The sequence below is a fragment of the Mustela lutreola genome, chromosome 10 (genome assembly GCF_030435805.1).
Source record: "Mustela lutreola isolate mMusLut2 chromosome 10, mMusLut2.pri, whole genome shotgun sequence".
NCBI classification, from domain to species: Eukaryota; Metazoa; Chordata; class Mammalia; order Carnivora; family Mustelidae; genus Mustela; species Mustela lutreola.
The window spans coordinates 24,408,376-24,435,093 of NC_081299.1; the positions used below are offsets into that span (position 1 = coordinate 24,408,376).

General features: G+C 42.7%; 2 protein-coding genes across 13 annotated transcripts in view; one reads left to right on the plus strand and one right to left on the minus strand.

Annotated features, from left to right (window-relative positions):
- Window positions 1-14,246, minus strand: part of YARS1 (tyrosyl-tRNA synthetase 1) — a 37,555-nt gene extending 23,309 nt beyond the window's left edge. Inside the window, exons 1-4 of one of the 2 annotated variants that reach the window (XM_059138099.1) lie at window positions 14,018-14,246; window positions 10,919-11,065; window positions 10,601-10,776; window positions 2,482-2,611 (exon numbers count right to left, since the gene is read on the minus strand). In XM_059138099.1, the coding sequence (XP_058994082.1) occupies window positions 2,482-2,611; window positions 10,601-10,776; window positions 10,919-11,065; window positions 14,018-14,182 (618 nt within the window). In that variant the 5' untranslated portion in view covers window positions 14,183-14,246. Of the gene's footprint in view, window positions 1-2,481; window positions 2,612-10,600; window positions 10,777-10,918; window positions 11,126-14,017 lie in introns of both variants that reach the window. The other variant, XM_059138100.1, reaches the window with a different exon arrangement.
- S100PBP (S100P binding protein) overlaps window positions 1-26,718 on the plus strand; it is a 54,662-nt gene that overhangs the window by 252 nt on the left and 27,692 nt on the right. Inside the window, exons 1-5 of one of the 11 annotated variants that reach the window (XM_059138114.1) lie at window positions 14,392-14,522; window positions 22,164-22,273; window positions 23,319-23,429; window positions 24,145-24,959; window positions 25,585-25,673. In XM_059138114.1, the coding sequence (XP_058994097.1) occupies window positions 24,147-24,959; window positions 25,585-25,673 (902 nt within the window). In that variant the 5' untranslated portion in view covers window positions 14,392-14,522; window positions 22,164-22,273; window positions 23,319-23,429; window positions 24,145-24,146. Of the gene's footprint in view, window positions 1-14,252; window positions 14,317-14,385; window positions 14,523-22,163; window positions 22,274-23,318; window positions 23,430-24,144; window positions 24,960-25,584; window positions 25,674-26,718 lie in introns of those variants that run through there. The other 10 variants (XM_059138112.1, XM_059138115.1, XM_059138116.1 and 7 more) reach the window with 10 other exon arrangements.

The window sequence follows — 26,718 nt, forward strand, 5'->3', positions numbered from 1 at the left end:
CAAGCAAGAATAATCTAGAACAGCACTGTCCCTAGGATATTTGGGAATGATGAGTATGTTCTATTCTGTGCTGCCCAACAGGTTAGCCACATGTGGCCTGTGAGCACTTGAAATATAGCCAATGTGACTGAAACCTACAAACTTCAATTTTAATTATTTTTAATAGCCACATATGACCATGACTAGAAGGGAGGCTACCATACGGGACAGTGTAGATCTAGAAAGTCTCTCCAGGCTTAACCTGTAGAAGGCTCTTTTGGAGGTGATGAGGGAAGACTTGATATTCTTATACCAAACTTTTTTTTTTTTTAAAGATTTTATTTATTTATTTGTCAGAGAGAGAGAGTGAGAGCGAGCATAGGCAGACAGAGTGGCAGGCAGAGTCAGAGGGAGAAGCAGGCTCCCTGCGGAGCAAGGAGCCTGATGTGGGACTCGATCCCAGGACGCTGGGATCATGACCTGAACTGAAGGCAGCTGCTTAACCAACTGAGCCACCCAGGCATCCCATACCAAACATTTTTTGAAAGATTTTATTTATTTATTTGAGAGGAAGAGTGCACACAAACAGGAGGAGCAGCAAAGGGAGAGGGACAAGCAGACTGCCTGCTGAGTGTGGAGCCTGACGTGGGGCTCAATCCCCATGACCCTGAGATCATGACTCGAGCCAAAATCAAGAGTCACTCAAGTGAGTCACCCAGGCGCCCCTCTTGTATCAAACATTATAGAAATATGCAAAGATGGGTGTATTAACAGTATTAACAACTCAAGTTTGAATTTTTCTCCTTGCTCACACAAATATACACACAAGAAACATGATGCACTTTGTTTAATGGAAAACATGATCTTGCCTAAAATTTATTTTGTTTCATTTTTTAAAGATTTATTTTACAGGGTATCTGGGTGGCTCAGTCAGTTAAGTGTCTGCCTTCGGCTCAGGTCATGACCCTAGGGTCCTGGGATCCTAGGCTTGGGAATCAAGCCCTGTGGTGGGTTCCCTGCTCCTGGGGAGCCTGCTTCTCCCTCTCCCTCTGCTTTAGGCTCCCCCTGCTTGTGCTCTCTCACTCCCTATCAAATAAAATCAATCTTAAAAAAAAAATAAAATAAAACAAAGATTTATTTTAGAAGGAGAGAGCACACTCACAGGTCTACATGGGCAGGGAGGGGCAGAGTCTTGGAGAGGCGGGGAGAGAGAGAGACTCTCAAGCAGACTCCCCACTGAGTGTGGAGCCTGATGAAGGGCTTGATCTCACAACCCTGAGACCATGACCTGAATGGAAATCAAGAGTTAGCTGTTTTGGGGCACCTGGGTGGCTCAGTGGGTTAGTCTCTGCCTTCAGCTCAGGTCATGATCCCAGGGTCCTGGGATCAAGCCCCACGTTGGCTTTCTGCTCCGCAGGGAGCCTGCTTCCTCCTCTTTCTCTCTGCCTGCCTCTCTGCCTACTTGTGATCTCTGTCAAATAAATAAATAAATAAAATCTTTAAAAAAAAAAAAAAAAAAGAGTTAGCTGCTTTGGGCACCTGGGTGGGTCAGTTGGTTGGGTGACTACCTTTGGCTCAGGTCATGATTCTGGAGTCCCAGGATTGAGTCCCACATCAGGCTACCTGCTTGGTGGGGAGTCTGCTTCTCCCTCTGACCCTCCCCCATCTCATGCTCTCTCTCTCTCTCTCTCATTCTCTCTCTCAAATAAATAAATGAAATCTTAAAAAAAAAAAAAAAAAGAGTTAGCTGCTTAACCATCTGAGCCACCCAGATGCCCCGCCTAAAATTCATTTTTGCACATTACTCTGAAATTTTCTTAAGAGATTATGATCAACATAAAAAGGGTATGTGACACTGCAAAGCATTCTCTGGGAGGACTGGCTTCCGCCTGTATAGTATATTCTGCAGACATGAAAAACAAACCCCATTTACTACGCATATGTAAAAAGTCACCAGGTCATTTTCAGCCAAGAGTCACATCTAGTGCCTTTGCACATAAGACTTAGGGTGTGGTCTATCAGTATGATCTGTAAATAACTGGTAGGGAACTCCCATATCTCCTTGTGTAAACAGATCTGTTAACTGAAATGCACTTTACAAGAAAATATATAAAATCTGGGGGCACCTGGCTAGCTCAGTCAGTGGAAGGTGCAGCTCTTAATCTCAGGGCTGTGAGTTCAAACCCCACACTGGGCACAGAACTCACTTAAAAAAAGGAAAAAAAAGAAAGAAAGAAAAAGAAAATGTAAAATCTGCAAATAAACTGATCTATAAATTTAAAAAAAGATGTGTGGGAAGAGCACTGTTTTCAAGGGCAGACAGCTAGGGGAGGACCTACAGCTGAAGAAGTCCAAGGCTTGCAAGAAAGGGCAGGGGAGGGAGACAGGAAGGCCTACAGCACAGCAAGGGAATGAAGGACCTGGGTTTCACCAGGGCTCAGTGACCAGTAGTTAGAAAGGGGGCAGAAAAGGTCCCTGGGCAACTCCATCCCTCCCGAGTACCTGTAATCCGGGGTACAGCAGACCACTCAGCAAAGGGTGCTCCACCTGCTTTACCACCTCAGCCCCAGCTTTCTTGGCATCGTGCTGTGTGACCACGGACGAGAGCCTGTACACATCTAGTGTGTACTCTCTAAAGAGGAAAGGAAGTGGGGACACCTGTGAGACTGGGCCAAGGCTGTGAAGCACATTATTTCACTCTCCCAATCTTAAGACATTCCAAGAGAACTCTGCTGCCTGGAAGCTTCTAGAATTGGACTGCTCCTTACTCATACAAAATACCACTTTATTTTTATTTTTTAAAGATTTTATTTATTTGACACAGAGAGAGAGACACACACACACACACATACGCGTGCACGAGAGAGGGTACACAAGCAGGGGGAGTGGGAGAGGGAGGAGGCGGCTTTCCACCGAGCACGGAGCCTGATGTGGGGCTCGATCCTGGGACCCAGAACCCTGGGATCATAACCTCAGCTGAAGGCAGACACTTAACAACTGAGCTACCCAGATGCCCCTATTTTTTTTTTAAGAGTTTATTTATTGATTTGAGAGAGAGCACAAATGTGGATGAGAGGGGGAAAGGGAGAAGCAGGTTCCCTGTTGAGCAGAGAGCTGAACTTAGGGCTCGATTCTAGGACCCCAGGATCATAACCTGAGCCCAAGGCAGATGCTCAACCAACTGAGCCATCCAGGCACCCCTATGTCTTTCCTTTTTATAGATAGCTTCAGTTAATCTTCTTCTTCCCTTACCACTTGAAATACTGCTTGTTTGCCATTCCCCTCCATTATCTTCTTCTAGAATGCCTATTAAATAAGCAGAATTTGGGGTGCCTGGGTGGCTCAGTGGGTTAAGGCCTCTGCCTTCAGCTCAGGTCATGATCCCAGGGTTCTGGGATCGAGCCCCGCATCGGGCTCTCTGCTTGGCAGGGAGCCTGCTTCCCTTCCTCTCTCTCTTTGCGTGCCTCTCTGCCTGCTTGTGATCTCTGTTTATCAAATGAATTTTAAAAAGTCTTTAAAAAGTTAGTAAATAAGCAGAATTCACTAATCTAACTTCCATGTTTTTTTTTTTTAAACTGAAGTACATGTAAGGAATAATAAACTACATGAGGAATAGTGTACCCATCACTCAGTTTAAGAAAAAGGATTTAATTACTTCTGAAGCTCGTGCTCTACCCGCTGCCACAATCCTATACCACTTCCTTTTCCTCCAAAGTAACCACTACCCTGAACTTTTGGGTTTCTTTCCAGTTTTATATCCTTGTACCTATAAACAGTGTGTTATAAATACTCTAGTGTGTGTCTCCTGGTATACAAATGCAAGTTCCTTTATACACGCCTAGAGTAGAATTACTGGATCATAGGGAAACTGCATCTTGAGCTTTGGTTGGATAATGCTGAACTCTTTTCCAAATGGACTTTTATCCATTTTATTACCAAATATTGTCATTACTTTAATTTTTGCTAATTTGGTATGCACGAGTGGCTTCTTACTGAAGTTTTAATCTAAATTTCTTTGAATAACCAAGGAGATTAATTTCCATGTATTTATTGGTCATTTGATTTCTTCTGTGAAATGCCCATTTGTCTTTTTCTACTGGATTGACTCATTTTTTTGACAGCTGACTTTGTAGTTTTTGACAAAGAATCTAGGATATTAATCCTTGCCAGTCACATGTGTTTTAAATGTGTTCTCCCAGCTGGTGGCTTGTCTTTTGACTTTATTTTACTTTTGATGTACTGAAGGTCTTAATTTGAATTTGAATTCATCAGTCTTTTCCTGTGATTTGTGCTTTTGGTGTGTTTTGTTGAATTTGCCTTGCCCTGAGATTATAAGATAGTTTTATATATGTACGGTCTTTTAAATCTTTTATAGGTTAGCCTTCACAGTTAAATCTTTAATCCACTTGAAATGGAGGGATCATTTCCTTCTCACATGTATAACTAATTGTCTTTCCACCATTTTTTGGAAAAGATTTTATTTATTTTTATGACAGAGAGAGAGAGACACTGAGAGATGGAACACTAGCAGGGTGGGAGAGGGAGAACACGCCTCCCGCGGGGAGCCAGACGTGGGGCTAGATCCCAGGACTCTGAGATCATGACCTGAGCCAAAGGCAGTCAGTTGCTTAGCCAACTGAACCACCCAGGTGCCCCTGCACCACTTTTTCTTAAAAAGTTTATCCTTTTTCTCTGGTGATTTGCAATGCTGGCTCTTAAGTTTCCATATTTATGAGGATCTATTTCTGAATTCTCTATTCTGTGTCAGTGGTTAATTCTCTATACCCATGGTATATAAATGACAAAAGATTTGCTCTCCAGAATACATAAGGAACTCCAAAAAAAATTTAAAAATAAAAAATAAAAAAACAACAGAAAGAAAAATGGGCTACTTGCATAGATACTTCACAGATGAGGGTACATAAATGACCAATAAAAACATGAAAATAACTTTTTTTAGATGAAATTTTCAGGTATTTTACTCTTGCACTTGAATGGTAGTTCAGGTGGGTATAGGTTTTTAGGCTGCAAATTGTTTTCCTTCAGAATTTTATTTTTTCTTTCAAAGATTTTATTTTTAGGTAATCTCTATACCCGGGACGCCTGGGTGGCTCAGTCGTTAAGCATCTGCCTTTGGTTCAGGTCGTGATCCCAGGGTCCTGGGATCGAGCCCTGCATCGGGGTCCCTGCTCAGAGGGAAACCTGCTTCTCCCTCTCCCACTCTTCCTGTTTGTGTTCCCTCTCTCACTGTCTCTCTGTCAAATAAATAAATAAATAAATAAATAAAATGTTAAAAAAACAAAATGAAAGTAATCTCTACACCCAACATGGGGCTCGAACCTGCCATCCAGAGATCAGCAGACCAAGCCAGCCAGGTGCCCCTCGCCCAGAAGTTTATAAAGGCTTTGCTTCATCACCCTCTGGTTTTAGTGTTCCTTTTGAGAAAAGCAAAGCTATTTTGATTCCTGAAATTCTATATGTGAGTTCTTTTGTCCCTTTGGAAGTCTGTAGTATATATCCCCTCCCTTCTTTTCTGTCCTCAGAATTCTGAAATTTTAAGACCGTACACTATAGCATGGGTTTATTTTCATTCAGCATGACAGGCACCTGATGCGCCCTTCTACTCTGCATACTCATTTACTTGTTCTATAAATTATTTCATTGATGATTTCCTTCCCTCTGACTCTTTGTTCCCTTTTCCAGCATACTTACTATTCAAATATTGGACATCCTGAACTAGTACTCCGATTTTCTAAGCTTTTTCTTTTTTTTTTTCATTGTGCTCTGGAGGGCCACAGCAACCAAAGTTCAATCCCAATAATTCAACAAGGTCTCTTGAGGTGCCAGTAGTCTACAAATTATATTTTGTAGATTACAAAATGCATTTTTTTGCATTTTAAAAAAAATTTAACATCTCCAGAATCTAGATAAGTCTTTTAAACACTGCATGTTAGATACTAATTAGCAGTATTTTTTTTTTTTAAGATTTTATTTATTTATTTGACAGAGATCACAAGCAGAAAGAGAAACAGGCAGAGAAAGAGGAGGAAGCAGGCTCACTGCTGAGCAGAGTGCCCGATGTGGGGATACGGGGCTTGATCCCAGGACCCTGGGACCATGACCCCAGCCGAAGGCAGAGGCTTTAACCCGAGCCACCCAAGCACCCCAGCTATTTTCTTAAAAATTTTTTTTATTAACATATTAATCAGTAGTATTTTTAATGATATCTTAGATTAGCTGAAACACAGTACCTTGTTTTTTTTTTTTAAGATTTTTTTTTTTTTTAAAGATTTTACTTTTAAGTAACACTCTACACCCAACGTGGGGCTTGAACGTACAACCCTGAGATCCAAAGTTTCATGCTCTATTGAGTGAGCCAGCCAGATCCCCCTGAAATAAAGTATCTGTGTATTCACACTTTTTTTTTTCTTAAAGATTTTATTTATTTATTTGACAGAGAGAGATCACAAGTAGACCGAGAGGCAGGTAGAGAGAGAGAGAGAAGCAGGCTCCCTGCTGAGCAGAGAGCCCGATGCGGGACTTGATCCCAGGACCCTGAGATCATGACCTGAGCCGAAGGCAGTGGCTTAACCACTGAGCCACCCAGGCGCCCCTGTATTCACACTTTTGTTTGGTTTCTGGCCACTGAGTATTTTTGACTAATTTGTCAACTGACTTGATCTAAAGCATTCGGAACATTTAAAAAATCTTTTACCCAGTACTGTTAGTTGTTTGCGGTAGTAAGGCTGAACAGAGTACCCAGTGTGCTAGACTGCTAGAAGCAAATGTCTTCCTCCATGTCTCAAACACTCTTCCAGTTCTGTCCATCTCTCTGGGCTGCATTCTCCGTGAATCTCAGTCCTGTCTCTCAAATCTCTAGTTTTCCCTTCAGCTTCGTTCAGTCTAGAGTCGATGCCTTCCACCGAAGCCTAGTTTGTGGAGTTCTTTCTTTTTCGTTTTAAAGTTTATTTATTTATAATCTCTACACTCAACATGCGGCTCAAACTCACAATCCTGAAATCAAGAGTCGTGAGCTCTTCCAACCAAGCTAGCAAGGTGCCCCTGTGGGGTTGTTTGGTTTGGTTTGGTTTGGTTTGGGTTTCATGACTGATTTTTACGTTTCCAAGTTTCTAAACGATTCTTATTTCTATAGATTTATGTTTCATTTCTGCCTCTCTCTGTTTTATCATTTCCTTTTTAAAAATGGACGCCATTCCTTGGAATGTTAGAGCTTATGTCTTTTAGAGAATATCATGTCTGTAACACTCATAAATGGTGGGCAACTTGGTTTAATTCTTGGTATGCATACAGTTGAGTCTCCATAGGCCTGAAGCTTGACAAAAGCCCCTAATGACCCAGGCAGATAACTAATAACGCCCCTACTCCCTGGCTCTACTTTCCTTGAGGGGTAGTGATGGGAATGGTTAAGGGGTAAAAGCCCTACTTTACACTCTGGAGTTAAGCAGTAACCCTGGTTTGTCCCCACTGTCTGCATTCTGACTGGAGCCCAGCAAACCTGTAACTTCAGTCCAACTCACCCATTTGCATTTCAATTCTCTTTTCTTACCACAGAAATGTTTACCTTGTCTTTAAATCTGGCTATGTCGTCCAGTTTTTTATGTTTTTATCTATCACTGTGTTGTCTGGAACAGAGGAAGTGCATCAAAACATATACATACAAAGCCATCTTCCTTTCAAGTCACTTTTGTACATATAAAAAGATCAAGTGACTTTGAAGCAAGGCAGCTTTATTTATGTATCTTATCTTCCCAAATCGCAAATTCTGTTCAGTTTTGGGAGAATAAAAACTTTCACTGAGTCATTCACTGTTATAATCCTGGTACCTAGAACAGAGTCTGACATATGGTAAGAATATATATGGACTGACGGGGTGCCTGGGTGGCTCAATGGGTTAAAGTCTCTGCCATTGGCTCAGGTCATGATCCGGGGGTCCTGGGATCAAGCCCCACATCAGGCTCTCTGCTCAGGAGGGAGCCTGCTTCTCCCTCCCCTCTCTGTCTACCTCTCTGCCTACTTGTGATCTCTGTCTGTCAAATAAATAAATAAAATTAAAAAAAAAAAAAAAAAGAAGAATTCAGAAAGTGTTTGCATGACTCACTCCCTCACCTTCTTCAGGTCTCAGTCTAATGTCTTCTTATCAGAGGTCTTTTCTAGCCACCCTATTAAATAGAAACCCCCGCTCCCCAAGAACTTTCGCTCCTGCCTGCCTGCTTTGTAGCCCCTATCACCATCTGACACAGTTCATACACATTACTTTTTCATTTGTTTCCTTTGACTATATTTCCTTGCTGAAATGTAAGCCCCACGAGGATGGGGATTTTTGTAAACTCAGGACCTACAACAGTGGTTATCATCTAATAAGTGCTCTGTAAATATCTGTAGAATGTAAAAATAAATGAAATGGTAGGCACTCTACTGAGGCTGAGGATTCAAATGTCTGTTTAGTTTACATAAGAAAGTTATGTGCTTTATTTAAAACTCTTAAATGTGGGGCATCTGGGTGGTTCAGTGGGTTAAAGCCTCTGCTTTTGGCTCAGGTCATGATCCCAGAGAGCCCCACATTGGGCTCTCTGCTTGGCAGGGAGCCCGCTTCCCCCCCTGCCTGTCTCTCTGCCTACTTGTGATCTCTGTCAAATAAATAAATAAAATCTTTAAAAAAAAAACCAAAACTCTTAAATGTTCAACAGTGAGGAATGCTAAAGAAAATTACAACTGGGACGCTTGGGTGGCCCAGTCAGTTAATTGTCCACCTCTAGGTATTGGCTCAGGTCATGATCTTGGGGGTCGTGGGATAGATTCTGAGTTGAGCTCTACTCTAAACGTGGAGTCTCCTAGTCCCTCCCTCTCCCTCTGTCCCTCCCCCAAATCACGTGTGTGTGTGTGTGTGTTCTCTCTCTCAAATAAATAAATAAAATCTTAAAAAAAAGAGAAAATTATGATCAATGAAGTAAAAAGAAAAATGAACTTGTAAGCAAGAAATCTGGGTTCACATCCTGGCTCTTGTACTTATAGCAAGTGTGAACTTGAGAAAGGAATCTGTTTCCTTATCTGTGAAACAGGACACACCAAAGCTTACCTTAAAAAGTTGTTCTAAGGGTTTAAATACAAAAATGACCAGTAGAATGATACTCGGCTTAATTGAGGTTTTAAAAATCATGAGGCAGCATGGAGGAATTACTTAGGAAATAACGGAAGTTTAAAAGAAGAAAATTAGAGCCACCTGGGTTGCTCAGTCATTGGGCATCTGCCTTCAGGTTGTGGTCCTTGGATCCTGGGAATGAGACCTACATTGGGCTCCCTGCTCAGCAGGAAGCCTGCTTCTCCCTCTCCCAATCCCCCTGCTTGCGTTCCCTCTCTCGGTCAAATAAATAAATAAAATCTTTTTTTTTTTAAAGATTCTATTTATTTATTTGACAGATCATAAGTAGGCAGAGAGGCAGGCAGAGAGAGGGGGAAGCAGGCTCCCTGCTGAGCAGAGAGCCTGACATGGGGCTTGATCCCAGGACCCTGAGATCATGACCTGAGCCGAAGGCAGAGGCTTTAACTCACTGAGTCACCCAGGCACCCCAAATAAATAAAATCTTTAAAAAAAAAATTAGAACACAAAATCATATCTATGCTAATATTACAAATATGTTTAAAATTGATAAAGATATGAAGCAATAAAAATTGTTGGGGAGGGGATGCCTGGGTGGCTCAGTCAGTTGGGTGTCTGCCTTTAGCTCAGGTCATGATCCCAGGGTCCTGGGACTGAGCCCCACACTGGGCTCCTTGCTCAGTGGGGGACCTGCTTCTCCCTCTTCCCCTACCTGCTGCTCCCTGTCAAAAAAATAAAATATGGGGTGCCTGGGTGGCTCAATGGGTTAAGCCTCTGCCTTCGGCTCAGGTTATGATCTTGGGGTCCTGGGATCGAGCCTCTCATTGGGCTCTCTCCTCAGCAGAGAGCCTGCTTTCCCTGTCTCTCTCTGCCTACTTGTGATATCTCTCTCTCTGTGTCAAATAATTTAAAAAATCCTTAAAAAAAAAGAAAACTTTTTTTTTTAAAAAAGATTTTATTTATTAATTTGATAGATAGTGATCACAAGTACACAGAAAGGCAGGCAGAGAGAGAGGTGGGGAGAAGCAGGTTTCCTGCTGAGCAGACAGCCTGATGCAGAGCTCCATCCCAGGATCCTGAGATCATGACCTGAGCCGAAGGCAGAGGCTTAACCCGCTGAGCCACCCAGGCCATCAAGAAAGAAAATCTTTAAAAAAAATTGTTGGGGAGGTGAGAAACAAGTGAAATATTTTTCTTTCACCTTTCTCTAATCATGATTTGCTGAGGCCAGAAGGAAAAAGGGAGCCTGAATTGTGATTATCACTCTCCCGTACGCTTTGAGCTCTGCAAGGCCAAGGACTCTGTTTTGGTTACAGTCACACCTCCAGCAAAGTGGACAGCACACAGGCATTAAGTACATTTTTGATGGATGACTTGAAAGGACAAAGAGTAAAAATTATTTAATGGCTTCTAATCCAAACTTAAAGAGTGCCTACACTCCACAGACCTGTAATTAGCTAGAAGCATGAGAGCCACAAGGAGGGTGGATGATCTAGAACTTACTTGCTGAGCTGGTAATCAGTGCCTTTGACGAACTTGAGCTTTTCTAAGGGTACACCAATGCTCTCTAGCATTGCCTTGATCACATTCTCATAGTAGCTGGTTCGGAGTTCTAGAAGTTCCCATGGAGCTTTCATGTTATCCAGGTATGCGTGAAGGTCCGCAAACAGAATCGTTACCTGGACATAAGAGATAAGGGGCCACCACAATGTCAATTTTGTCCAAGTACCTCCAAATCCCCCTCTCTGCCCTGCCCTTATTAAACCTCTTTTTGGGCCATTCCCCAAGGAACTGATTGGTTTACAAAATATTACTTCTTACCTCGCATCCTGCTTTTAGGAAGTCTGCAATCTTAGACATAGGCACGAAGTAAGCCACATGTGGCTTGCCTGTGGTTGCTGTTCCCCAGTAAACTTTAAGTTCCCGCTCCTTGAGTATCTCCTTCAGCTTCTCTTCCCCCAGAACCTCCTGTTGTGGAAGCAGAAGAGCTGGTTTAATGCTGGTGCCCCACCTTGCTCATCCTTTACCCTGTGACAAGGAAAACAAAAGCACAAGTCACTGGGGGTCTAGGCCCAGAGCCTGCAGGGAGGTCCAGCCGTGCTCTCAGTGCTGAATGAGAGCCAACCTAAGCTGGTGCCGTTGCTAGCACCACTCCAGTGAAATGCCACTGCTGTTAGGGAATGGGACATGTCCCTACTCGCACCTTCTCCTCCATCTACTCTAACTCACGTTCCTTCCTTTCAGAGCCAACTTCTTGAAACATTTGTCTCTTCTGGTCTTTATTTCTCACCTCCCATTCCAGCTGAATTCCATGAAGCATCACACCACTGAAAATGCTCTAGCTAAGATCATGGATGACTCCCATTGTTACTAAATTCAATGAAAATTTTTTAGTCCTCACTCTATTCCTGAAACACTCTCTTCTTTTGGTCCTTCACTTTTCTATTTTCTTAGTTTTCCTCCTACTTCTCTGGCTGCTGACTCAGATTTCTCTACAGCTGTTCTTCTTGCTAATCATTAAATATTAGCAATCTTTGCAGCCCTATCTCTTCTTTTCTTACTCTACATGTTCCCTAAGTATTCCTTTTAAGATGCTTCACTTACTATTTATAAGCTAATTAACTACCAAATCTACTGCTCACACCCATATATGGAACAGTGTACTTGTTATCAACCCAATAAACTCAGACTCAACATGTCCAAAATTAACCTTGTGCTCTCACCTTCCCACCTTGCTCCCCACCCATCTTTTTCACTCATAGTTTCACTCCAGTGCAGTAAATGGTACTATCATTCACCAAGTTGCCTAAGTTACCCCAAAGCTCCTAAATCCTCCTCCTTCTCTCTGCCTCCATACCACCACACTAGCCTAGGCCACCATCAGATCACACCAGGACTACTGTAATAGCCTTCTAGCAGGACTCCTGTATCTATTCTTGCTCCCTCCAGTCCATGTTCCAGAAGGCAGCCAGAGAGATCTCTAAAACACAAAACTTGATTGACTCATTCACCTATTTAATACTTTAATGGTTTATTTTGCCTTAAGACAATATTAGAAAAATCCTAATAGATCAGTATGCTGATAACAAAAGAGATTTTAGTGATTCTTTCAAGTAATGGTTTGGGAAGGCAGTCAGAAGCCATGAAAGACAAAAACTGTTTTGCTGGTTTGAATCACCTATTAGCAGACTTATTAAAATCCTATGTTTCAAGGGAGCTGGCAGCTGGATCCCGTACCCTTCTAGTCCCTGACTATTTGGAACTTAGGAGAGCTCTTGCCACCCAAGGAAAGGTCCTTATCACTTATCCTTTAAAACCTAAGTGAGTCAGTGCCATTAGCTTTGTGTATCCTTTGTCCCCAAACAGCATTATTTTGTGGAAAGAGACAGGACAAAGAATCTAAGAGGAACCATGCAAAAATTACTGGTTAAGATCAAGTTATGAGTGGAAAGAACCCAAATGTCCACCAACTGATGAAAAGAGAAACAAAATGTGATATATCCGTATAATCATGAATATTTTTCAGCCATAATAAGGAATAAAGTTCTGATGGGTGTGACGACATGGATAAACCCTAAAAACATGCTAAATGAAAGAAACGAGACATAAAAAGCCACGTATTACATGCTTCCGCTTATAAGAAATGCCCAGAATACGCAAATTAAAGACAGCAAGTAGATCAGTGTTTCCCCAGGGCTGCCAGGAGTGGGGAAATGAGAAGTGACTGCCAATGGTTACAGGTTTTATTTTGGTGATGAAAATGTGGAATCAGAAAGTGATACTAATTATACAATCTTGGGGCTATACTAAAACCCACCAAAATGTACACTTTAAAAGGATGGATTTTTTTGGCATGTGAATTGTATCTCAAAAAAAAAAAAAACAAAACAAAACAGAACCCCCCCCCCCCCAGCTGTGGCCCAACCAATGTATCACTGCTCTTAGAATAAACTTCACTTTTAAACATAGCCTGCAAGGCCCTCTGACCTGGTCCTTACCTAACCCTTCTCAACAAACAAGTAAAATACATATAGTATGTTAGATAATGATAAGTTCTATGGAGAAACAACAATGAAAAAGACTAGAACAAGGGGTGAGACAATTCTGGTAGTAGGGGGTTTGTTATTTAAATCAAGTGGTCAGGAAAGGCTTTCCCCATAATGTGACAATAGTCAGAGGCCTGAAGGAGGCAAGGAAATGGGTAATATTTATTTATTAAGTGATCTCCACTTTGCTCACTCTACTCCAGCCAAATCTGCCTTCCCTCTGAACCAGTGTTCTTTCTCCCCTCTGCGTATTGCCCTGGCTTCCTTCTATCTAAAACGCCCCCAATCCATTCTTCTGGTTAACTTCTACTCCTGCAGTTCCTGGAAACAACTGGCACAGATGTGGAGCCAAGTGATTTGCATCATCAAGGCGCAGTTTAGAGTTCACATCCTCAGCATTCCCTGACAGTCCCCCAGCCCTCTTCCCTAATTCCCTTCCAAAGCTCCAAAGATAGTACTTTACAGCACTTGTTTCAAACTGTAACTAAGTTTTTGAATTATGGGTCATCCTGAACGTCTGATTCTCCAGACAAGCCCCGGGAGGGTAGGGCTCTGAAGTATCCCCAGTGCCTAGCACCGCGCTTGGCACATAATAGGGTGGGTGGGGTGGGAGTCCTGGATTCAAAACTGGACTCAACACAAGGAACTGCACACAGGAGGTGAGCCCACTGTCATTTCTGTGCGACCCAGATAACTGCTGCTTGTCTGAGTGACTGGCCGATCGACCAACCAGCAGCGAGGGCTGTAGTCTCTCTGAGCTGCCTCGGTGCGGAGTCCCCGACCTCACACACTTAGGATCCAGTAGGGAGGCTCAGGGTCACTGGACCTCGAGCCCCCAGTCCCCAAGAGCGCATTTCCAACCCTGAGGCCCGACCTGCAGGTTCCGGGTGATAAGGTGCAGCTTCTCTTCAGGGCTCGGAGCGTCCCCCATGGCTCCGTCGCCCCTATCTCCCGCGCTCAGCCCAGCACCGCGCCGCTTCCTCGGTCGCCGCCGCCGCCGCGTGCCGGGAACTGTCACGCGGGCCCACTTAGGTTGCATCAGCTGAGCTCGTCGCTCGGCTTCCTCGGCCTGAACCCTCAGCCTAAGAGCGGACAGGAAGGAGCCAGGACCAACTGAGAGTCGAGCGGGTCGATGAGAGGAGAAAGGGGCGGAGCCAGCAGGCCAGCCAGGAGGTACGGAGGGCGGAGTTGCGGCGCCTGCGCGGGGCACAACCCCCTGAGGGGCGGGGCGGTTTCCTGCCAATCACTGCCCATTTGCCCTCCCCCTTGCGCTGGCCCGGCAGCCTCGGGTGGGGAAGGTCGGGGAGGGGGCGATAAAATGGCGCAGGGGGCGGAGTGAGACGCAGTCGTTCGCTCAGGCTTCGGCCCCGCTTCCGGAGGTGAAGAGCGGGAGGGATGAGGGGGTCTGCGTTCCCGGCTGGGAGGGGGATGGGGGTGCCTGTTGCTTCTCCAGGGGGCTCTATATGCCGGTCCACCCCGCTGAAGGGCTGGAAGGCTTCACCCTGCTGGGAGAGGGCTGGTTGTCGTTCCTGAGGTGATGGCGGCAGGAGGGGGAGTGTCCCTGCGCCCCACCTCCACGTCGGCGGGAGGTAGATGTCTCTCACCCTGCTGTGGAAGAGGGAGACCGTCGGGTCACCTGTGAGGCGGGCAGCGTTGTCAGTCTCCCTGCCCAGTGGGGGTGGGGGGGATGGATGTGTTAGGGGGTTTGGGAGTGCCGCTGCCCCTGCCCCACTTGAGGGGGGGTTGTTGCTAGGGAGAAGATCTTCCCGCCGCGCCTAGCGGGTGGGGGAGGGAGAGGATGGCCCACCCCTCGGGCTGACAGGGCCTCGGTCTCACCGAGGTGTGGGCGTGGGTGTGGGTGGCTACCCTCCCGGGAGCGGTGCACCGCGCAGGCCTGCGTAGGGGTCGGTTTGGCGCCTGCGGGGGGAGGGGCGGGGAGCCACCCGCGCTTCTCCCGCCTTCCGCCGGGAGGCGGGAATTCTCGGTGTTTTCGGGGGAGGGAGGAGGGAAGTGCGAAGGCCCAGCCCCGATGCAGATGCCGTGCTGAGGCTGTCGGGTTTCTGGGGGAGAGAGCAGGGGGCAGCCCAAGGAGTATCCTACGAAGGGTGGACTTGGGTTACCCTTCCTCTTGGCTCTCGGGACGGGAGCTGCCACCGGTTTCGTCCAGGGCGGGAGGGAAGGCAGCTGACACTCCAGGGTGGGCCCTGGAGAAGGGAAAGAAGTGGTTGAATTGCGTATCGGCTGATCTCCAGTTTCTTGTGAATTTGTTAGAGGTTGCAAGCTTTAGCTATCGTGTGTAAATTATCTAAAAAACATTTTCTTTTTAAAAAGAAACCTGTTGCTGTAGCTTAGTAATATTTAGTTTCAATGCCCCTGTGGGATGAGAATCTTGGACTCCATATCTAGTGAAATGTTAACGTAAAGCAGAGATTTCCAGCCCTAAGTTGTTTTTCTGTCCTATAGTATTTCCATTTACTTCAGAGGAAGTTGCAGAATTCTTACAGATAATTTCAGTTCACTTTGATTATTTTGAATGTTATGTCCATTTTATGGAGTGATAAAGCCTAGGGAGTGCCTTTTATGCTGTTCCGGTATTGCGTGTGGGGAAAGTTGGAAATCGAAGGCCTGTCCCTTGGAAATCATCTTTGTCCTTGACCATACTTATCAGATCTAACTTGCTCTTGGTCATACTTATCAGATCTATCTTGGTAATGGTTTTGGGTTAAGAACCTTGAAGGAGGGATGCAGAGTTGTGTCTGGTGTTGGAATTTTAAGGCTTTGTGCTCTAAGGCAATAGGTTTTCTTAGGTAGGATAAAAATAGCAAGGAACCAGTTTCTGAGGTTGCAGCTAGGTGGTTAGAGAACAGAGCATGGGGGTGGTAAACTGAAGTGTGAAGAAGGGGGTGGACAGGTGAGAGAGATGTGGAAGGACAGAATAGGGTCACAGGAGGGATGGGGAGCAGGATGGGAGATGGGGAAAATATGCTTCCCTTAAAAATAAAGAGATCCTTATTTTAGGTGGAAGTTACAAAGCAAGTGCCAAGAAAGGCAGTTAATGGTAGAATGGCAGACAGAAGTGCTAAGGCTGTCTTGTGGAAATTCACTTTAGATCTTAATGTTATCTGAGATTCCCCCCCCTCTTGCAAATTCATTGTATATCAGCTTTAATTAGCATAGGGCTTTTAGGTGTAGAATGCTTTCATAAATATCCCTTCATTTTATCCACATGATGATCTGTGTTTGAAGTTAACAGCATATAATTGTATCCTCCATTTTTCAGATGACTGTTCTCATCTGAATTGTGGTTCAGGGACTTGAAGTGACTTGTGAGGTCTCTGAATTTTATATATTTATTTCTTTAAGGATTTTATTTATTTATTTGACAGAGATCACAAGTAGGCAGAGAGAGAGGAGGAAGCAGGCTCCCCTGTGGGAGCCGATGTGGGGCTCGATCCCAGGATCCTGGGATCAGGAGCCCGGAATCAGGACCCCAGGACCCGAGCTGAAGGCAGAGGCTTCAAGCCACTGAGCCACCCAGGTGCCCCGAGGTCTCTGAATTTTAGTTCAGTCCCTCTATATAGGACATGTCAGTACCCATTAATTCGAATGATTTGCCTGATATTTCAGATGTCCACACAGCCTGGTCTTTATTTTTTTTTTTATTTTTATTTTTTTTTAAATTTTATTCATTTATTTGACAGACAGAGATCACAAGTAGGCAGAGAGGCAGGCAGAGAGAGAGGAGGAAGCAGGCTCCCCGCTGAGCAGAGAGCCCGATGTGGGGCTTGATCTCAGAACCCTGGGATCATGACCTGAGCCGAAGGCAGAGGCTTTAACCCACTGAGCCACCCAGGCGCCCCCAGCCTGGTCTTAATTAATTCAATGGTAGTATGGTTGAACTAGAAGAGATTAGAGTATACCAGATAATTTCTTAACAATCAAGGACCTAGGGAAAATTCTCAATCAGATTAGCATTCTTTCTTACCATTCCTATGCTTCCTTGAGACTCCTTAGGGTCAAGGAGTTGATGATAGTGGGAAGAAATAGAAACTATAGCCACTACTTCCTGAGCTTTTCCATTGTGCTTGTAGTACTACTCAGTGCTTTGTGTTCATGGTCTCATTTAATTCTGGCAACAACACTATGAGATAGCTACTGTGATGGTCCCTGTTGTGTAGGAGAGGACATTTGCAACTACAGAATGTAATCATATTTCTCTAATGACTTATTAATTTAAAATTTTTTTAAATTATTAAATATTTTAAGCATATAAGGTTTATAGGAAATAACATAATGCTACTATTATACACACACCATTCAGCTTTATTTTATTGATGTAGGCAGGCTGAATTGGAGCACTGGGGGCGGGGGTCCTTCTAATACCAGTTGACTGGGGTCCTTGGCTTTGTTCAGGATAAGAATCATATGGGAGCCAGGAGGAAGTGAGAACAGAGTTCGCTGAATAGTAAGTGATAGAGGATAGCAGTTAGAGTGTCTGGGAGACTCCAAAAATGAAAAGTAAGTTACTCTGTCACTTGGGGTTATGGTTTCATATTGGAAAGGGTCCAGGGTTCATGTTCCTTCAGGAACCCAAGGAAGCCTCTAATCAAAGGTGAGTGTCAGGAGAATAGTAGGTGTTATTCCATAAATCACTGAAGGTAGGGGGTATTGATGCCAGTGTCAGGCAAGGTTTGTTTGAAGCTGATGTCTGTGAACCTGTTTGGGATCGGTTCTTCTTAGATGTTATCAGGTGTTTGGGGCCTAGGATGGAACTTAGAGAATGATTAACTTTCTTGTCTCCCTTTGGAGTGGCAACATAGCTTCTTTGTTTTATTCAGATGCAAAATGTAGACCTTGAAACAGGACTTAGCACAAGAACAGCAGAAATGGAATCTTTCTAAAATGGTATCCCTGCCCCCCCCCCCTTTTTAAAATTTTTTAAAGCCCCTACACGGGGCCTGAACTCACAACCCTGAGATCAAGACCTGAGCTGCTATCAAGAGTTGGTTGCTTAACCAACTGAGTCACCCAGGCCTCTGGCATATATATATTTGATTTTTTTTTTAAGATTTTATTTATTTATTTGACAGAGAGATCACAAGTAGGCAGAGAGGCAGGCAGAGAGAGAGGGAGAGGCAGGCTCCCTGCTGAGCAGAGAGCCTGATCCCAAGACCCTGAGATCCTGACCTGAGCCGAAGGTAGAGGCTTAACCCACTGGGCCACCCAGGTGCCCCCATATATATATTTTAAAGAAATTTCTACGTTCCCGATGTGGGGCTCAAAGGCACCCCTTGCCATATTTTTTATAGGTTTTTTTGTTAATTTTTAAAGAAATAAAACATTACAGATAGAATTGAAGGTATTCATACCCCCCCCCACCATTTCTCTTCCTTCTCTACTCCCAGAGGTAAATCATTGTCCTGAATTTTGTGCTGCTTATTCCCATGCATGTTTTTATAATTTAATGATTGATACATGTATCCATACACTATATGGTATTATTTCTCTAACAGATTGCAAGGGAAAAAAAAGACGGGGAATCCGTAGATTAAAATACAAAACATATCCGCCAGTTGCAGTGTGTGGACTTATTTGGATACTGATTTTTTTTTTTAAGATTTTATTTATTTATTTGACAGAGAGAGATCACAAGTAGGCAGAGAGGCAGGCAGAGAGAGAAAGGAGGAAGCAGGCTCTCCGAGGAGCAGAGAGCACGATGCGGGGCTAGATCCCAGGACCCTGGGATCATGACCTGAGCCGAAGGCAGAGACTTTAACCCACTGAGCCACCTAGGCGCCCCTGATTTTTTTTTTTCTTTTAAAGATTTTATTTATTTATTTGCCAGAGAGAGACAGCGAGAAAGGGAACACAAGCAGGGGAATGGGAGAGGGAGAAGCAGGCTTCCTGTCACGCAGGGAGCCCAGTGTGGGTCTCGAACCCAGGACCGAGTTCATGAGGTGAGCCGAAAGTAGACACTTAATGACTGACCCACCCTGGCGCCCTGCATACTGATTTTTTTTTTTTTAAGATTTTATTTATTTATTTGACAGAGATCACAGGTAGGCAGAGAGAGATTGGAGGAAAGCAAGCGCCCCATGGAACAGAGAGCCCGATGAGGGGCTCTATCCCAAGACCCTGGTATCATGACCTGAGCCTAAGGCAGAGGCTTTAACCCACTGAGCCACCCAGGTGCCCCATTTTTTTTTTAATCTTTTTTGTTTATTTGATAGAGAAACACGGCAAGAAAGGGAACACAAGCAAGGAGAGCAGGAGAGGGAGAATCAGGCTTCCCTTTGAGCAGGGAGTGTGATGTGGGGCTCGATCCCAGGACCCTCTGATCATGACCCAAGCCAAAGACTGACGCTTAACTACTGAGCCACCTAGGCGCACCCTGATTTTTTTTTTTTATCTTTAAAAATAAGACATTTATAAAATAATTGCATACCTGAACCATGTGTTTTACAGTAAGGAATCCTTTTTATTTCTAGATGAAATGATGTGATGCCTGGGATTTGCTTCACAATAATCCCATAAAGGGGCAACTGGGTGGCTCAGTTGGTTAAGCAGCTGCCTGTGGCTCAGGGTCCTAGGATCTAGCCCCACGTGAGGCTCCTGGCTCAGCGGGAAGCCTGCTTCTCACTCTCCCTCTGCTATTCTCCCTGCTTGAGGGTGCACGCTCTCTCTCTCTCTCAAAACAAATAAATCTTTAAAAACAAAACAAACAAAGCAAGGTAATCTGATGAAGTTGGGGAACGAATGGGATAAGATTTGCTATGGATTGATAGTTGTTGGCATTGTGGTGGGCATATGGGGGTTTGTTATACTGTTGTTACGTTTGTGTATGTTGTAAGTTAACGTGTAATAAAAAGCCTTTTTAAAATGAGGAAATAAAATTGTGGAGAGAATGACTTGGGTAAATTAAAAATTATATATATGCATGTGTATGTGTGTGTTTACACACAATATTGTTTTGCATGCTTTTGCTCCCAAACATTGGAACATTCTCTGAAAGAAGCTCAGAAGAGCCAGCTCTGTGTCTCTGGATGTCATGTGGTATAGAGATTGATGCTTTCAGTTGTTGTGAAGGATATTGGCCCTGTGCATGCACAATCAAGTTTGCGAGTAACGATGTTTTTCTTCCAGTGAGATTTGGCCACAAGATTTGGCCACATTCAGGGATATCTCTCATCTTCTATTCTACCTGGGAAGTCAAGGGAAACCTGTGTGTAATAAAGTGGCTTAAATTATTTTTGCCAAGGGGGATCAAATGCCCTCTTCAGTGTCTTTATTTTTCATAGTATATTAGAGAGTGTACTGAAATTAGAAGGCTCCTGCTGTTTGTTGACCCACCCAGGGCATATCTGTGAGAAGGGTAACAGAGAAGACTTTACTTTTGGAATTAGACCTGTGTTTGGATCGTCGTTCTAGCGTTAATAGGTCTGTGTGCTTGGTTGAGTTACTTGATGCTTCTAACTATAGTTCTTAAGAATGAAGATTTATTGAACTCTTCATTGGGTCATGCCAGCTGCTTGAACTGGACCTTCCTTTTGGAAGGAGTTTGAGTGAGAGTGGAGTTAGTGGCTCAGAAAGGGCTTCTCAGAAATAGGGCTGCTTAACATTAGTGCCTGTGATACTTGTGCTTGACACCTATAAGCTTTAGACTTTTTCTTACTGCAGCCTAAAGAAATACTAGAAAATAACCTAGTCACTGAGCAGAGAAAACTACTTTTCTCTTCATAGAGGCACCTGCTTCAATGCCTGCAGTGCCTGGAACTCTCGTAACAATGCTGGAATATTGGTAAAATAACATAAAAAGTCTTAGCAGCCCTAAGTTTAAATAAAAAAGAAAGCTTAGTTTATTTGGCAAGGTCTGTGTTAGTTATGTTGAGGAGTTAAATTAGAAGTTTTAAAATTAAGAAGGGGGGCTTGGATGACTCGGTTAAGCAACTGCCTTCGGCTCAGGTCATGATCCCAGAGTCCCTAGATGGGAGTCTCTCATCAGACTCCCAGCTCCAGTCGGAGTCTGCTTTTCCCTCTGACTTTCTCTCATGCTCTCTCTCACTGTCTCTTTCTCTCAAAAATAAATAAATAAAATCTATTTTTTAAAAAAAGTTTTAAAATGGGGGGCACCTGGGTAGCTCAGTGGGTTGAGCCTCTGCCTTCAGCTCAGGTCATGATCTCAGTGTCCTGGGATCCAGCCCCGCATTGGGCTCTCTGCTTGGCGGGGAGCCCGCTTCCCCCTCTTTCTCTCCCTGCCTCTCTGCTTACTTGTGATCTGTCAAATAAATAAAATCTAAAAAAAAGGTTTTAAAATGTGTTTCACAGTGCCTGGTTTATTATTGGTACTTTATATTTCTTGCTGGCCCATCTCAGAAGATGAGTAAATTTAACTAAGTTTCTTCTTTTAAAAAAAAAAATTATTTCTTTCCCCTCCAGTTTTATTGAGATATAATTAATATAGTATATTAGTTTAAGGCATACAGTGTAATGATAAATGTACATACTACTAAATGATTACCACAGTAAGAATAGTTAACATATATCACCTCACATAGTTGGTTTTTTTTTAAAGATTTTATTTATTTATTTGACAGAGATCACAAGTAGGCAGAGAGGCAGGCAGAGAGAGAGAGAGAGAGAAGAGGAAGCGGGCTCCCTGCTGAGCAGAGAGAGGGATATGGGAATCGATCCCAGGACCCTGAGATCATGACCTGAGCCAAAGGCAGAGGCTTAACCCACTGAGCCACTTGGGCGGCCTCACATAGTTTTTTTCCTTGTAATGAGAACTTTTAAAACCTACTCTCTTAGCAACTTTCAAATATAAAATATAGTATTGTTAACTGTAGTCACCATGTTGTACATTATGTAAATCCTTTCTGAGTCTAAAGTTCTATAATCCTCTCCTTTCTCCAGAACTTTATTGTTCATACCATTTTATATTTTCTCATATTGGTGCATAACTTTTCAATTTATTGCCCTAGGAGGATTATACTTTTTTTTTTTTTTTTTTTTTTTTTAAGTAGGCTCCACGCTGGGCTTGGAGCCCAATGTGGGGCTCAAACTCAAAACCGTGAGATCAAGACTTGAGCCCAGATCAAGAGTTGGACACTTAATTGACTGAGCCACCCAGGTACCTAGATTATATATTCTTTAAGGATGGAAAATGTATCTTTATTTTTTATTTTTAAAGATTTTATTTATTTGAGAGAGAGACAGTGAGAGAGATCATGAGAGGGGAGAAGGTCAGAGGGAGAAGACTGGAGCCCAGGACTCTGGGATTATGACCTGAGCCAAAGGCAAGTTGCTTAACCATCTGAGCCACCCAGGTGCCCTGTATCTTTGTTTTTTAAGAAACATGTTATCTTGCGCAGTGCTCAGAAAATGTCTTCTGAAAGAATGCATGAACTAAAGCTAGAATTCAGGATGTGGAGGGAAAGCGGGGTGGGAAAGTCACAGAAGGCGCTTTCCAAATTATTGAGTTTAGTGTTTAGGCATTTCTTACAGCTTCTCAGACATTGACATGATATGTGAAATACAAGGTTTTAATCACCTTCCCATCTAGAAAATAATTTAGGTCCATCACTGTTTAAAAGCTAGGTTTTAATAGTATAAATAATATACTGATATTCAAGTAGAATGACACTGAAGTCTTCTCTTGACGTCTCTCCATTCCCTCATAGGTTTTAACAGTCATCAGTTTATATTTTTCTGTTCTTTGCGTTTATATATAAATTGAAAATGAGACTTCATGTTTGATCATGATTAACTTGTAGGTCTTGGTGGAATCTTAGACATTGCCTGGTTCCCATTTTATAAATGAGGAAACAAGTCCAAATGGTTAAGTGGCTTATGCAAATTACCACAGCTGGTTAGTGACAGAACCAGGACTACAAGCAAGATCTCAGTACTCTCAAGCCAGTATTCATCTTGCTGGAGCAAATGATATTCTTAAAGTACAGAATTGTTGGGAGGAAGAAAACTAGTTCCTTAGTTGCATAATTTTTCCTCTAAAGATTTTTTTGATGTTCTTGACTCAAAATCTAACTTTCTGGTATTTAAAAAAAATCAAGATCAAAATTAATAGGTGGAGCACCTTAAAGCATAATACAGTTGACTTTGTAATTAGCAGAGTTGAAAGTGATGAGAAGATCCTCTAATTTTCTTTGTGTCTGCAGGAAGGTGGGAGTCAATCATTTTGACAAGTCTCCTGAAAGGAACAGCTAGCGGGAGCTGAAACCTTTTTCCATTTGGTCTCGTGGCAGAGATCACACCAGCAGCTCCACACAGTATGGAAGACAATTCTTATATTCTTAAAGTTTTGTGTTTTTTTTTTTTTTTTTATATTTCAGAAGTTGTACATTTGTTTTTTTCTAAAGTATAAACTATAAGAATCCAAATATTTTACATAATACATATTTGTTTTATTTGTATGTTGTGGATATCATTCCATGGTAGTATATACTGCTCTACTTCATTATGCTTTCAAATAGTTTTAAAGTGTTCCATAGTATGAATGTACCATGATTTCACTGAGCAGTTCTGGTGATGAACATTTAGGTTGTCTCTAATATTTGGCTATTTTAAATAATGTTGCTTTGAACATCCTTATAAATGTATCCATGTGCATTTGTATAGATATTACTGCAGGAAGAATTCACAGAATTGAAATTGTGGGGTCAAATGGTACTGCAGATTACTCTCCACAAGATACTGTGCTGACTTACACTCTTTGATACTGATAGTGTTTGAGGATGCTTGTTTCCTACATCCTTATCAACTTAGATATTATGGCATCTTAATTTTCACTATTTTGTTAGGATGAAAAGTCTGTCACTGTTCTAATGTGTATTTCCATGATTCTGGTAAGGTTAAATATCTTAAAATTATTTCTCATGTTATAAGTCACAATGTAAAGAATTTGAAATATAGGGACACCACCACTGTAGAACAGATAGAGGGGTAATTCGTATTTCTCAGTGAGACTGCCTCTTATTTTTCCAGATATGACGTGCTCACTAATGTCCTCTGAACAGTCTTCTGGAACTTCTCTCTTGCCTAAAGACAGTGCCCCATTTTCTTGGGGTTCTTTGGATGAGGATGGGTTGGATGACTCCTTGCTGGATCTGTGTGAGGGAGAAGAAGATGATGGCCATTTCAGTTTCACGGAGGAAGATATTCAAGAACTCTTGAAGGATGACGACCTTAAAGATGATAGCAGGCATATTGAGAAAGGAGAGAAAGGAAGTCAAATTCTGTTTGACACTTCCCAAGAGAAAAATTCATTGTACAGCTTGGGACCAGTAGCTGAGACCTCCGGCCTCTTAAAACTACCTCAGCTAAGTACATCAGTTGGTCATGGACCAACTCCTACTAAACCATTAAACAGACACTTTGCACTAGAAAAGAATCTTATAAAAATAACAGTTGTTACACCATTTGATCCAACAGTTTGTGATGCTGTGCTTGATAAGGACAAGACTGATTCATTCAAAGATACTGAAAAACCTTCCTCCCCTGGGGAAGAGATGAGAAAAGATGGTCTTAGCCCAAATGAGAGCAAACTGTGCACTGAGTCTGAAGGGATTGATCCCAGTAATTCTGCTTGGGATGTGCCCCCACTTTCTTCTCCTTCAGACAGTGACTTTGAACAAACTATGTCTGATAAAAATATACTTGAGAGTAAGAGACCTACACCTGTATTCTCTCAGATCGTGGACCATTCAGAGACTCCTAATACGGGGTCATCCTGGAAAAATGGATCACATAAATCAAATTGTGAAGTGAGGTTTCCGGTTGTTTCCAGTTCATCAAACAAAGTAAGTATATTTTTTCAAGGTAGATAGAAAAGTTATTTTCATTTAAAGCTGTATAGCAGAAATTTGTATTCATCAAACAAATTGGGATTTGAATCCTGACTAGAACTGTGACCTTGGGAAAAGTGTTTAGCCTCTCTGTTTCCTCATATTTCTTACCCATATATTGTGTTAAATATTACTTCACAGTATAGTAAGGATTAATGATATAATATATTTATAGTAATTGATATATAATAATAAATTATTACTTACTGAATAATTACTAAGGTAATGATGATTTTACTACTATTTCCCCTTTCTTTGGGTTTCAGCTTAATTCTCAATCTCTGGTGCCATATTAAACGAGGCACAGCACCTGATCAGCTCCTGAAAAGCTGAAAAAGCTTAGGCAATTTACCTAACCTCTTTGAACCTGATTCCCTATTTATCAAATGGACATACCACTTACGGTTTCTTTCTTTTCCTTAAAATTATAATCACTATCTCATTTAAAGTATCTGTCATTGTGCCTGGTATATAGGAGGGTTCAGAAATATGCCTCTGTAGCCTTTATTAAGAATATGTCCATAAATAGTGTTTTCAGCTTTGTCCTTAAAATTATCTTTCCTTCTACTCTGAACGAAAGCAGGATGTTCTTGACAAGGATTCGGGGAGGCTGAAAGTCAATGAGAGAAGACTAGTCAAAGTCCCTCCAGTTCTACAAAACAAAAGAAGGTAACAGTATGATAATATTCTAATTTCTGTTGGTTCTCTTCAATTTCTTTCTTCCCCACCTCAGTTCTCCCTTAGTGTAAAACCATGTACCAGATGTAAGCATACTTTTAAGTGCTGGGACCGCTAATATGTTAGCTGTGTGACCTTGGGCAAGTCACGTGACCTGTGACTTCAGTTTGTCTGTCAACAAATGAGGCTAATGATGCCTTCTCCGCTGCCTCACAAGTTATTTTGGGAGTAAAAGAGACTTATTAGTGAAAGTACTATATAAAAGTAAGATTTCTTTTCCTGGGCATCCAGAAACTTGGTCATAGATATGACAGGAGGTTAGAATAATTTTTTTTTAACGATTTTATTTATTTTTATTTGACAGAGATCACAAGTAGGCAGAGAGGCAAGGCGGAGGTGGGAGGGTGGAGTTGGGGGGAAAGCAGGTTCCCCGCTGAGCAGAGGGACTCAATTCCAGGACCCTGAGATCATGACCTGAGCCAAAGACAGGCTTAACCCACTGAGCCACCCAGGAGCCCCTAATTATTTAACACAGATATTAAAATACAGTTATGTAGAAAATCCTTTTATTATCTCTCCCAACTTGAATGCAATTGTCCTTGGGGAAAAATTCTAGTAGAGATTGCAGATTTGGGTCATCTTTTTGGTCTGTTCTCTTGTTGCCAGGAGATGGCAGTGTCTCTACATGGGCCTTCTCAATTAACAAAGCTGTTTTTTAGGTTGAGTCAGATTGGCTTCCTTATAATGTAATTTAAAAAATTTTTTTGATTACACAGATACTAAGTCTTTCTGCTTGAAGTTTTTTATTATTTTTTAAGATTTTTATTTAAGATTTTATGTATTTATTTGACAGAGAAAGAGAGAGGTAGAGAGTGCACAAGTAAGGGGGAGTGACAGGCAGAGGGAGAGGGAGAAGCAGATTCACTGCCGAGAAGAGAGCCCAATGCAGGGCTCCAACCTAGGACTCTGGGATCATGACCTGAGCCAAAGGCAGATGCTTAACTGACTGAACCTCCCATGCACCCCACTGCTTTAA